General features: G+C 39.5%; 1 protein-coding gene across 2 annotated transcripts in view; it reads right to left on the reverse strand.

Moving 5' to 3' along the window:
• LRIG3 (leucine rich repeats and immunoglobulin like domains 3) overlaps positions 1-12,430 on the reverse strand; it is a 48,504-nt gene that overhangs the window by 13,970 nt on the left and 22,104 nt on the right. For both annotated transcript variants that reach the window (XM_032874622.1, XM_032874621.1), the window contains 7 exons: positions 5,011-5,142; positions 4,312-4,455; positions 3,154-3,297; positions 2,695-2,838; positions 2,143-2,286; positions 1,124-1,204; positions 107-178 (listed from right to left, as the gene is read on the reverse strand). In XM_032874622.1, the coding sequence (XP_032730513.1) occupies positions 107-178; positions 1,124-1,204; positions 2,143-2,286; positions 2,695-2,838; positions 3,154-3,297; positions 4,312-4,455; positions 5,011-5,142 (861 nt within the window). The remainder of the gene's footprint in view (positions 1-106; positions 179-1,123; positions 1,205-2,142; positions 2,287-2,694; positions 2,839-3,153; positions 3,298-4,311; positions 4,456-5,010; positions 5,143-12,430) is intronic.

The raw sequence follows: 12,430 nt of genomic DNA on the forward strand, positions 1-12,430 counted from the left end.
GGTACAGAGAGAATGCCAACAAAATGACATTCTAGTTTATCTTTCATGACACATAAATAGATAACCATCTTAGATTCCTTCAGGTAACTAAATTCCAGTCACTCACAGATGTTCTAATGCGTCCAAACCGGTAAAGGCTTTTTTGGTAATAGATCGAATCCGGTTTCCCTGGAGTATTCTGAGGGGGGAAAAAAAATTACATTGGAATAGTTAAAGACATTTGGGGGTGGAATTCTCATGAAAAGAATCTCTTTTAAAATCATTGTGGAAAAAAGAAATCACTGTGAATAATTCTATTTTCTTCAATTAAATGATATAACGGGCACAAGCGTATTCATGCCATCTATTTCAGTAATACAGTTCAGCATGATCTCAAAGAATTCAACAGAGAGCCCAGCAAATATAGGTATTCAATAAGTTACTCCAGCAGTTAAATTAAAGCCGTGACTTTCAAAGTCTTCTTAAGAGGTAGAAACTTCCTTCCAGGTAAATGGTTTCAGAACTGTAATTAGTGAGGCAGATAATAGTGGAGATCTTCTCCTTACCCTCCTTCCCCACGGATACTTTTATCATTCACGGAAGTTTTGGGCTACATGGAACTCAACTTGAAAACTTAAAACATAAGGCCACAGTAAGGCCAAACAGAAGCCTGTTTTTTGCCTGTATTGCTCAGTGCCCACTGCAGTATTATCAGGGGACACTGGATCGTGTCACTTAAAAAGTCCTGTGAGCAGAATGGACCACTCAGAGTTTCAAAATGGTGAAATTAGGAAGTGTCCTTTTACACAGTGATAAGCCCAAGATTCTAAGTGCTCAAAACAATTTAAAATTCTTGTCTGGATGTTAAAATAAGTCACATCTCCCCAAAGTGCTGAATAAAACTGCCATACCAAGGAAGAAAAGCGAATTAATACCCATCTTGTATAGCAACACTCATCTGGGGAGATGGCCAAGGGAAGCAACCAGATTCAGCCTCTAGTTCTAAACTCTCTCAAATCTTAACCTGTAGAATGGACTTCAATGAGTGTAGGTCAGACAGGGAGTTCAACAGATGTAGGTCAGACAGGGAGTTCAACGGGTGTAGGTCAGACAGGGAGGCCACCATGAAGCAAATCCTACTCACAGCCGCCTCAGTTTGTCAAGCCCAGAGAAAGCACCGTTCATATCTTCAATAGTCCAGGAAATTTCATTGTTCTTCAGATCCCTAGTTATAAGAAGAAATGTTATTGAAACTCATACCACATACTTAACAAAAGATACAAGCATTCTCCTTAGAGAGATGCTCAGAAAGCCAAGATCACCACCCAGGTGGCATGTAATTCGTAATAAATTCCTCATAATCCCCCATATCATCTCCACCCTTTTCAAAACAATAGAAAACTCTTTCTCTCTCCCAACACTAAGTTTTTGCTCAAAATCAGGAGAGTTGATTCTGTCCTATTAATTCCTCTATCAAGATGACTAAATTCTGAAAGACCTGAACAGTCTGAAAAATACATTAAACTTTAAAACCACTGATCCAACCACACAAGTAGGAGTTAGCCAAAGCACACAGCATGTCTTCCAATTATGTAATGCTTCAAATAGTGAACAGAGCAAAAGTTTCTGACCATGCAAAAACCAAAAGCCCATTGCACAACATTAAAATTAACATTTCAGAGATTTTTCAAAGGTCAATTAATCCAACTCTCTTTTCTTCCTCTGAGGACAGAGTTCAAGCCTGGATATAACTGGTATACCAAACAGGCATCTTCCTTTGCTCCCCTTGTATATCTTTTTGTTCTGCGTAATTTCTAATCTGCATTTTTATAAAAATTGGTGGATTTATAAAAATCAGTGGATTTTAGAAAAATCAGTTGATTTAAAATCGTTTCTCTTTTGAGCAGTTACCAACTTCCTGGAGATCTGAGAAGGTTAAGTGTAATCACCAAACCAATCTGATCACTGTCCTTTTTAATCTCTCTAAGAAACACATATGGATGAAATGGACTGATTTTAATCAAACTGATCTGGGAAAGATTAAGACACTACTTCTGAGGCTGTACATATTTCCTTCACAACAAAGGAAATCTGCTTGGAGAAAAGTGGGCACATTTAGGAACCAATTAGGTTCATACATGGAGAGTAAAATGTGTAACTTACAAAGTCTTTAGACTGGAAAGCCCCCGGAAGGCACAATCAGCAATATAGCTGACTTTGTTATTCCCAATGTGCAGTGTATTTAGTAAGCTTAAGCCCAGGAAGCTTGAATCATCCAACCTCGATAAGTGATTGAAAGTTAGGTCCCTGTTAAAAAAAAAAAAAAAAGAATAAAAAATAAATAGTAGCCTTTATTCTCCAGTTCAACACAATGATTTGTTTTCAAACAACAGGTAATATACGTAACCCCAATAATCCTTATTTTAACACTCTGCCGTCTTAATAATACTTAGGTAAACATTGTTTGTAATCCTACTGGTTAAAAAAAATTGCTCTTTATTTGAAAATAAACAAACCATCACTGATTTAGCCCATGTGGTCTCGAACTCAAACAGCACAGTTGGCTTCAACTTATCACAACAACAATATGACTAGGTTGCATGTGAACAAAGCTGTCACCTTGGAAACTTTGTTATGAAAATTTCACAGATCAGTGGTAAGAAGCTCATGCAGGATCCCTGCTCTTGGACCTGAGGAGAATAAAAGGCAACTCACAGCTCGCTGAGTTTCTGGCAGAACTCCCAGGCATCGGGGCTGATCCTGCTGATGGCATTTTGGCGGAGATGAAGTTCCTGCAGCATCAGCAAGCCGTAAAGCCAGCCTTTGGTGATCTCTGTTAGGTTGTTATGGTCCAGCTGCCTACATTTACAAGAAGAATCAAAAGCAGGATCACAAGCTCATTATCTAGTCTCTGCAAAGGAGACCTAGGATTACAACCTATTACATATTCCCATTATTACGAGACGTTCAGCTTTTGTTGTATAAAGACATCAGCAAAAGATACCATGGGCTTATAAATTCTCAGTCATGTTACCTGACACAAAACTGAATATTAAGTTATAAGACTGTAAATTATGAGATTTTTAACATAGGATCTCAAACAAAGCTACGGCATATTCACTGAGCACTCCATGATTGTACGATCAAAGCAGGAACTGTGATAAGCACACTTACAAGATTTCCATGTTGCTCAGACCCCAAAAAGCTCCGTCCATAAGTTTTGTTACTCCATTTCTTTGCATTTTCAGAGACTTTAGAGCACCAAGTCCTTGGAATGTAAGCCCATCTATGTTTTTAATCTTGTTGCGGTTTAGTTCACTGCATTGGATAGAACAGTTAAATAGTTTATATGACAAAATTCTGGCGGTAGTAATAAAATGTGACATTACCACAATACAGTTAAACCAGCAAATGTTAAATTACATAGAATGTTTTAAATTTCTAAACATTTTTATTGAGAAGAATTCTGATTTATTAGCAGGGAGTGAATTTCCTCCTGAAATGTGTGATGTATTTTTGGAAAAATGAAATATTGAAACTAGACTACACTTCAATTTCTTTAAAACACTTATCTACTCAGTGTATTTGTTTTTAAATGATCTAGAGTTAGTATACTGAATATTATGTTAAAACATGAGATCTATTCAGGGGTAGGGCCTCTAAGCTTATTCTGCTTACAAAAGTTGGTTACTCTCTCTTTCAAAATTCTTTTTTCTGTTTAATGCTTTCTCTTCAAGGCAGTCATTTTCAACCTCGGTTGCACACTGGAATCACCTGGAGAGCTTTAAAAATTACCAAAGCCTGGATCATACCCCCCAGAGGTTCTAATATAATTGGTGTAGGGTGTGGCCTGGACATTGGGATTTTTAAAAGCTCCCCAGTGCCTATAATGTGCAGCCAAGGTTGAAAACCACTATATTGTAGGAGCCTGTTCACAGATCATTCCACCACTATTAATGAGCAGCTCTTTGCAGCCACTTAAGCTATCAGAGCCTCCTGGAGCTGTCAGTATTATTTTCATAAACCACAGCTGTTGGGCGTCGCCATGATTTTGCCAGGGCCACAGTGATGCCTTTGTATGGAGACTGTTCAATGATGACGCTGTTCATTCTTTCAGTAACAATCTAACCTGCCCTGTCAGGCAGGAGTTTGCACTAAGTGGCTGCGAAGGCTCTTTCTGATTCAGAAATTCAGCCACTCCAGTTCTCAATGGGAAGAGCGCCACATTCTTGCTTCGAATCTCCTCTTTGGTCACGTTGTGGATTTTAGGCAACAGACACCAAGGGTTTAGAGGAGGTGAAGAAACACCGTCTAAGAGAACATCTTACTTACAGGTGTTGTAGCTGGGGCAGTTTAAACATCTTGGGTGGGAGAGCTGAGAGTCGGTTCCTGTTTAGCTTCAACACCAGAAGTGTGTTGGCCAGACTGTCAAAATACCCAGGTTCCATTGAAGTGACTCGGTTGTTACTGAGATACCTGTTAAAAAGTTTGAAGATGAGCTTCTCCTTCTGGCTCTTTGGAAAGTTAAAACACATAAATTCCCTGCATTGTAATCTCCAGAGAACCTAACCATCATTTGTATCAATGGACACTTAAAAATTAAGTCTTTAGGTCCTTGTGGACCAACGCGGACTACGATTCACACATACTGCTAAGGAAGGAATGACTGGAATATTTGAAGGGTATAAAAATTTGTTTCAGATACTTATCCAATTTTTATAAAATTCATTTATTAATGAAACAAAGAGTGGCTTAATTTTCTAAAGAAGCACTTTTAGCTCCACATAGTTTTTCTAACAAAGGATGTCTAATTTTTTATAATTGGAAAGTATAACAACAAAATAAAGACTGTGGTTATTTGGGTTTGTAGCAAATTACACGTCAAGAAGAAAGTTAAAGGTACACTGCTGATACACCAGCAGTTTAAAAACAAAGGCAGATTTCATTACATTTTAAAGTTGATTTTTTTATTATTATGACATGGTATTGTCATCATAGGTGAATATCTTTGTTAAAGAAGACTTGACTTACAGATATTTGAGTTGTAGGGATGGAAGGGGAGTTTTAAGCTCTGAAATATTATTGTTGCTCAGGTCCAAAGTTTCAAGGGATTGAAACTGTTTCAGATGCTCAGGTAATATTTCAACAATTCTGTTTCCAGCTCTGGAATTTAAAGATAGCACAGAAGACGGGGTTAATAATACAACAATCTGAAAGGTGTAAAATAATTTATATTCCTAATTTGTTCTTCAAAATATGGAAAACTGATTGTTCTAAACTGTACTTTTAAAAGTTAAACAGCAATTCTTATGTCACTTTAATGTCACCTTAAATAGTAAATCATAATATTCAAATGTATGAAAAACATTCCTATATAAATCTGGGTGTGTTTAACAGCTATGGTTACCCAAATGCTAAGCACTTAAAAGTTATCTGATTTTTACATTCTTTTTGTTACCAGTCCTTCTTCCTTATCATTTTATTAAATGGTAGATACCATTTAATAAAATGACTAACACTGAGTTGGCATTCCAGGCACTGATGTGGTCTTTGTCTATTCTTTTTTTTTTAAGATTTATTTATTTGACAGATAGAGATCACAAGTAGGCAGAGAGGCAGGCAGAGAGAGAGAGAGAGAGAGAGAGGAGGAAGCAGGCTCCCCGCCGAGCAGAGAGCCTGATGCTGGGCTCAATCCCAGGACCCTGAGATCACCACCCAAGCCGAAGGCAGAGGCTTTAACCCACTGAGCCACCCAGGTGCCTCCTTTGTCTATTCTTTTCCTTGAGTCCTAACCTATTTCTAATTCTTCTCCTGGAGATTATGCACACAACAGGTACTAATGAATTTAAAATACTCATCAGATCGGGATTGTTTTTTAAGCCATGCTAGAGAGCTTTTTCTTTAAGAAACAGCAGATTTCAAGGTATTGCCATAGTCTTCAAAACCAGAGGATATGCTCCAGGGCTTTGAATATTATAAAAGTATTACATAAAAGCACACCAGTCTAAATAATCTCTAGTTAATTAGATTAATAAGGTTTGACATTAATAGTCTTAAACACCAGACCACGATGACCAATATGGTAGCCACAAGTAGTACTCTAAATGAAAGGTTGAAATTCAGTTCCTTAATCACAGGAGCCCCATTTCAGGACCTCAACACACACATGTGCTTGGTGGCTGTCAAATGGGTCAGTGCACATACAGATCATTTCATCACTGAAAGTTCCCTTGGTGAGCCCTATACTAGACCACAAATGAAAAACAAAACAAAACAAAAAGGGGGCAAGTCAAATCTCTTCAAAGGTCATCAATACAACAGCTTTCAAGGGGAAACTCAACATTAAATGACAATCTTGCTAGAAAACAGGAATCAAATTGATGTGCAAGCCATCTTATTTGTCACATTAGATCAGGGAGCCTGGAGTTTTTAGAGCATCATTTGGCAGGGGAAAACAACATGTCAACGTAGGAAGGACAGGACGAAAACAGACTCCACTTACAAAGAAGGTCTCTTTATAATCCACAGAAAAATCAAACAATGTGGAGGCTCTAGGCAGAACTCTATACGTGATATGTCACAAGCAGCTGTTTTTATACATAGTCTAAGAGTAAGCCTCATTTAAGGAGAGAACTTAGGAAATATACCTCATGTGTGTATCTTTCGACCAATAATGTATTTCTATAGTGCTCTGAGAATTTATTAAGCTCTTTTGCATTATTATAGCACACAGGCCTCTCACCATCTCAGAAGGTCTCTGAGTCCCTCATGCATATTTTTCACAAAATCTTATGCTGCGTTCTGACACAGCGCTTTCACACTGCTGGTCTTCTCTGCCATACTCTGAGGTCCTCTGAAGTAAGGAGATAGGTCTCTACCCCTCTGTCTTGGACCGTTTATGAAATCTAAGAACGTGGAGAACATCTTAAATGTCAAGCTGAGACTAAGGATTGTTCATATATTATATCATTTGGCATTTAATCACAGTAACATTCCCCCATAGAGGTATTATAGACAACTGTAAAATTAGGAAACTAGGGTTTTTGACCCACGAGGTCATATTCGTACCAAAGCAATTGCTGAAGGCTAGTTTCATAGAATATAGTGTCAAATATATTTGGCAGTTAAGTTCTTATGTGGATATGCACACTCCCACCACCTCCCAGAAAGGGCCACGACTTCCCACTCTTGCAGAAATGCTGAACTTCTGGTTTCAAACTAATGTGGGAATCAACCCTGCCTCATGGAGCCATAACCAAGCCAACACTAAGGATGCCCTGGAAACAGGGTCTCCTCAGTCTTGCTTGTACCCCAGGGAGACAACCGAGGGGTGTGCACATGTTTGCCATGCACCAGAGTAGAAGACCAACTTCCTGAATATGTGCCAATGTCAGGTGCTGATTTTCCCACAAGAAAGAACAGTAAGGGAGAAAACAGGTTGGACTTTTTCTATTTAAACTACAATAACCTAACAAAACTTCTCAAAATACTGTCAAAACCCTCTGTATGTTACTTTTAAGGACTGCAGGGAATCATGTCTTTTGATCCAGGTCATCTGGGAATCTAACTATGTTCTCATGTCATCCTATACAAGGTAACAGGCATAGGTGATGCATATCTTAAAAGCTGAATTTGTCTGTGATTATAGTAATGTTAAAAAAAAAAAAAGTTTAACAGTCCTATTTACAAGTAACAAATATCAAGCCCCTTAGTCTCCCATAAAGTCTTACAGACTTTGTTTAGAGTCAAGTCAGCCATGACCTCTGATTTTGACCATTTCCCACATCTGGATTTGCCAGTGTATAAACTCCTTGATCTAGTTGTGAGGTAGAGGGTAATGCAAGCGAGACAATTAGTCAATTTCTAGATCCCGGAGATGGATTTAGTCCAAGAGACAAGCCACAGGGCCTTAGGGTCAGGGTGTGTGGGTTAAACAAAACCACACTTTAGGGAACAAAAATGTTCTCTTAAACACATAACCCAAATGTTTGCATTACCAGGATGTCCTCCCACAAACAGCAGAGTAACCCTGAAATGCTCCCCTCTCTCCATTGCCCTCCCCTGTCCCTAGTCACCACCTCCCATCAAACTCTGCATCCCAGGCTGTCTGAGGCTAGTAGAGCCACACTTAACATTTAACAACACAAAGAAAATGCTCAGCCTTAGATTTTTGCAATAAATGGAACAAACTGGTTTTTTGTGGGAGGGAGAGGGAGACCCACAAGTGTCTATCATGTTGGTCAAATAAGGCCACGAGTTAGATAACAGGCCATACAGTCTTTGGTTTATATGTTCGTCTGTTTATTAAGTAATTATGAACAAGGTATTAAAACTGCCAATTACTTGAGTGACGAATAAAATTTTCCTTGCAGTTAAAGTATGCTCCAGCCAAAGCCAGCAATTTCCTGAACTGCACACTTCCTAAATTGCAGTGTGAAAGTGCTCTGTTACAGACGGAGTGTGCACAGTGCCCTCTTTGTCAGCCCTGCTTCCTCGCACAAAAATCCCTTACAACTGCCAGGATAATAGTCCCTGTATCACAGAATTTTAACTCTGTTCTAATGGAACTGAATTAAATCCAAATACCAGTTTCATATTAGCTCTTGGAGACTGACAAATAACCACGTGATATGTACCAGTTTAAACAAAACAAACTTGCTCTGTATCACGCAAGAGTTTCTAAAAACGGAGACAACTCCATTAAAAACTAGATTGAAAGATCTTTTTAATCACCTAAAACCCTCAAAATAAACATAATTCTAATAGAGTTGGTCACAAATAGCTGTTTCTAAAAGATAAAGATTCAATTCAACTCCAGCTTTAATTTTTCTCCAAATATGGATAAATGCCAAAACCGATGAACACACTGAAAGCACTGTGGTTAATTAATATTTTTGACAGGATGTGCAATGCTTTAACAAAACAAACAAACAAACTGAGTGAATACTTTTTTCCATGACTTGATGTGGAAGTACCATCTTTCCATTGTTCAAAAATCACAATATGTAAGTCATATAAGTATCGGAAGGCATTGCAACGTTGTGCAAATCCAACCCAAAAGGACAGCGAACATTTTGGTCATCTGTGTATGTTGACAGTACAAGGTGTTCCATGGTCAAATCAGTGCCGAGGTCAGGTATAATTAGTCCCTTGTGGACACACACCGACCTGGGGGCTTGGGCTGTCAGAGCACAGACGGTTTCCTCAGGCATCTGAGAGGCCACAGGAAAAACAGGAGTCCCAGGTAGTTTCACTCAGTCTTGGCTTCTTGGGCCCAACTACAACGGTTTAACTATGTTGCTAATTTCCCCTTTTGTAACCCACTTCGCCAAATACCTTTAAAATGCAGAGCCAAACATAGCCTGGCATTTTCTTATGGTGAGATTTGCTCTGAGAGTGCTAAAGATCTACCAAGGAATAAGATGGATACGGTCCCTGAACCCATGTAGTTTACATTCTAGCGGGGGGAAGAGGCAGACAGATGAAAGGGGTCACCACCGTGATAACTACCGTGATAAGATGGCAATGGAGAAGAACGAACAGCCTCCTAAAAAGGAGTGGCAGCGGTCAGCAAAACTTCCCATGGCAAGAAGACAGGTTAGCGTTCCAAGCAGAAGCAAGTGTGAGGAAGGCAAGGCTTCCCTCTGAGGAAATGAAAGGAAGCCTTGTGGCTGGGGTAGAGAGTTTATGGGTGAAGACTAGGGAGATATGAAGTCCAGGAGTGAGGTAGCCAGGAGGAGAGGAATGTAGGTCAAGGGGGACCCTATACACCTCATACGCATTGGGCCTTTATCTCAAGATCAGCTGGGGGAGGAGGACAGAGGATTTCAGAATGGGGTGACTATATCACACAAAAGTGTGCTCTGGAAGTAGTGGGTAGAAACACTGGTAGGGGAAACACAGGCATGACCAGGTGCACGAGCACCAGGAGGTGCGGAGGACCAAGACAGTGTGTTGAGATAACAATGACCTTCTGCCTAGCGATCCACTTTGGGGGTAAAGTAGTACTCTGCATCTGGTTCCCCAGAGCACACGCTGTGCTTTTCGCCCCCACTGACATACAGGCTCAGGTTTCCAGCTCTGGAACCTTTGGACACTGGAACCCAGTTTGGCACCACTAGAGTTCCCATCCACTCTCCATTACCACTTCTGTGTGTGCTGCTGACATGGAAGGCCTTCTAAAGCATGGGGTGCGGACTGGGATCCCAGCTGGCTCAGGTGTGAGATGCTCCTGACCATTTTAATGTCTATTGTCACTAGGAAAACGGACAAGTGTGTTATTCCCATAGATAAGACTATGTTTAGTTGTTCTGATCCTCTGGACGCCTGCACTGAATGTAAACCCAGACTAAATTATAACAGCAAAATAAAAGTTATGAGGTTAGTGACATGATCACTTGGTAAGATGATGATTGGTTTTACTTTCTGACTCACTGCTATCTCCACAAAGCGTAAGAGTCTCAAAAGAATTTCATGGACACTTAAGTGCATAAAAATGGTGTCAGTTTATTTCCTGAGTCTAAAAGGAGAGTGGAATATTCTTTGTGAGGAACTAGAATATCAGGTTTTTTCACACTGGAATTCCTACACCAACTACACGGCAGCTTCTTGGTGAATAAGAAATACCTGTCAATAACAGGCAGCTTAAGGCTTTGCCACTGTGATATGTGAAGAAAGATGTGCCATCTTGGGCATATAAGAGGTTATGTGTGAGTGGCACTGATCATTTAGCGAAGGTGTGGGCAGCGAAGCTTACTTTGAAACCATTTTTTGTATGTTGCAATGCCCTTCCTTCTTAGAATGTATCACTAACCGCACCCCTTGAGTCCAATTCAGTTAGTGTAGCTAACAAATGGCTGAAGTTGTAGTCATTCTACAGAGAAGGCATATTAACTGTACTGACTGGGTCAGTCAGCCCAGCCCCAAGGAAATACTGATTTCTATATATAACTTGCAAGCAACCACTTCAGCACCCATTTATAAAAGAATTACAAGTTGTTAAAGAAAACACTACATTTTGCAAATACATTTAAAGGTCACTTACATTTCCAACAATAACCTTTGTCCCCCAACAAAATGCTTCCTTGAAAACCACCTTGGCTGGAATAACTAACACCCCATAATATTAGGCTTCTTTTAAGAGAGAGACTTGGCAAGCAAAAGAACCTCTCCCATGCAGATAAAAATAAACTCTCTTTGCTCATCTTTTTTTCTAAAAAAGATAATTAAGAAGTTTCACTAAAAGAACACATGTTCAGACTGGTCCCCTGGTACTGTGGCATCAAAGAATAAAGCCAACTGAGGAAACTTTTGCAAGGAGAAAGATTTTTTTTTTTTTTTATAATTTTATTTTTTATAAACATATATATATATATATATATTTTTTCCCCCAGGGGTACAGGTCTGTGAATCTCCACGTTTACAAACTTCACAGCACTCACCATAGCACATACCCTACCCAATGTCCATAACCCCCCCCAACCCCCCTCTGCCCAGCAACCCTCAGTTTGTTTTGTGAGATTAAGAGTCACTTATGGTTTGTCTCCCTCCCAATCCCAACTTGTTTCATTTACTCTTCTCCTACCACATTAACCCCCCATGTTGCATCTCCTCTCCCTCATATCAGGGAGATCATACGATAGTTGTCGTTCTCCGATTGACTTATTTCACTAAGCATGATACCCTCTAGTTCCATCCACGTCGTCGCAAATGGCAAGATTTCATTTCTTTTGATGGCTGCATAGTATTCCATTGTGTATATATACCACATCTTCTTTATCCATTCGTCTGTTGATGGACATCTAGGTTCTTTCCATAGTTTGGCTATTGTAGACATTGCTGCTATAAACATTCGGGTGCACGTGCCCCTTCGGATCACTATGTTTGTATCTTTAGGGTAAATACCCAGCAGTGCAATTGCTGGGTCATAGGGTAGTTCTATTTTCAACATTTTGAGGAACCTCCGTGCTGTTTTCCAGCGTGGTTGCACCAGCCTGCATTCCCACCCACAGTGTAGGAGGGTTCCCCTTAAGGAGAAAGATTCTTGATTAAGAACTAACAATACTAAACAGCAGATGGGGCACTGTAAGGAGCAGAGAGTCCATTCTGTCGCTAGAAGCCAGGTCAACATAGACTATAACTGTCTTTTGGATCAAGAACATGATAAAGATGGCCATTAATACTTTAATACGAACATCCTACAATGATCAGGGCCCTAAATAGGGCCGGTTATAATACAGGTTAAAAACGAAAAAAGAAATAGGGGTCAAAACCCCATTTTCGTCACAAAGAAAACAACTCTTTTGGATTCCCAAGCGTGAATTCAATTTAGTTCTTTATGGAAATGGAAATTTAAGGGTGAATAACTTAAAATTTAAGATGCCAAAGAGACTTACTGAGCAAGTATTTTAATCTGAAATAATTTATGTACAATAAAAATTAATTCTAATTT

Source organism: Lontra canadensis, unplaced genomic scaffold (genome assembly GCF_010015895.1).
Source record: "Lontra canadensis isolate GAN:19392208 unplaced genomic scaffold, GSC_riverotter_1.0 scaffold53, whole genome shotgun sequence".
In the NCBI taxonomy this organism is placed as follows: Eukaryota; Metazoa; Chordata; class Mammalia; order Carnivora; family Mustelidae; genus Lontra; species Lontra canadensis.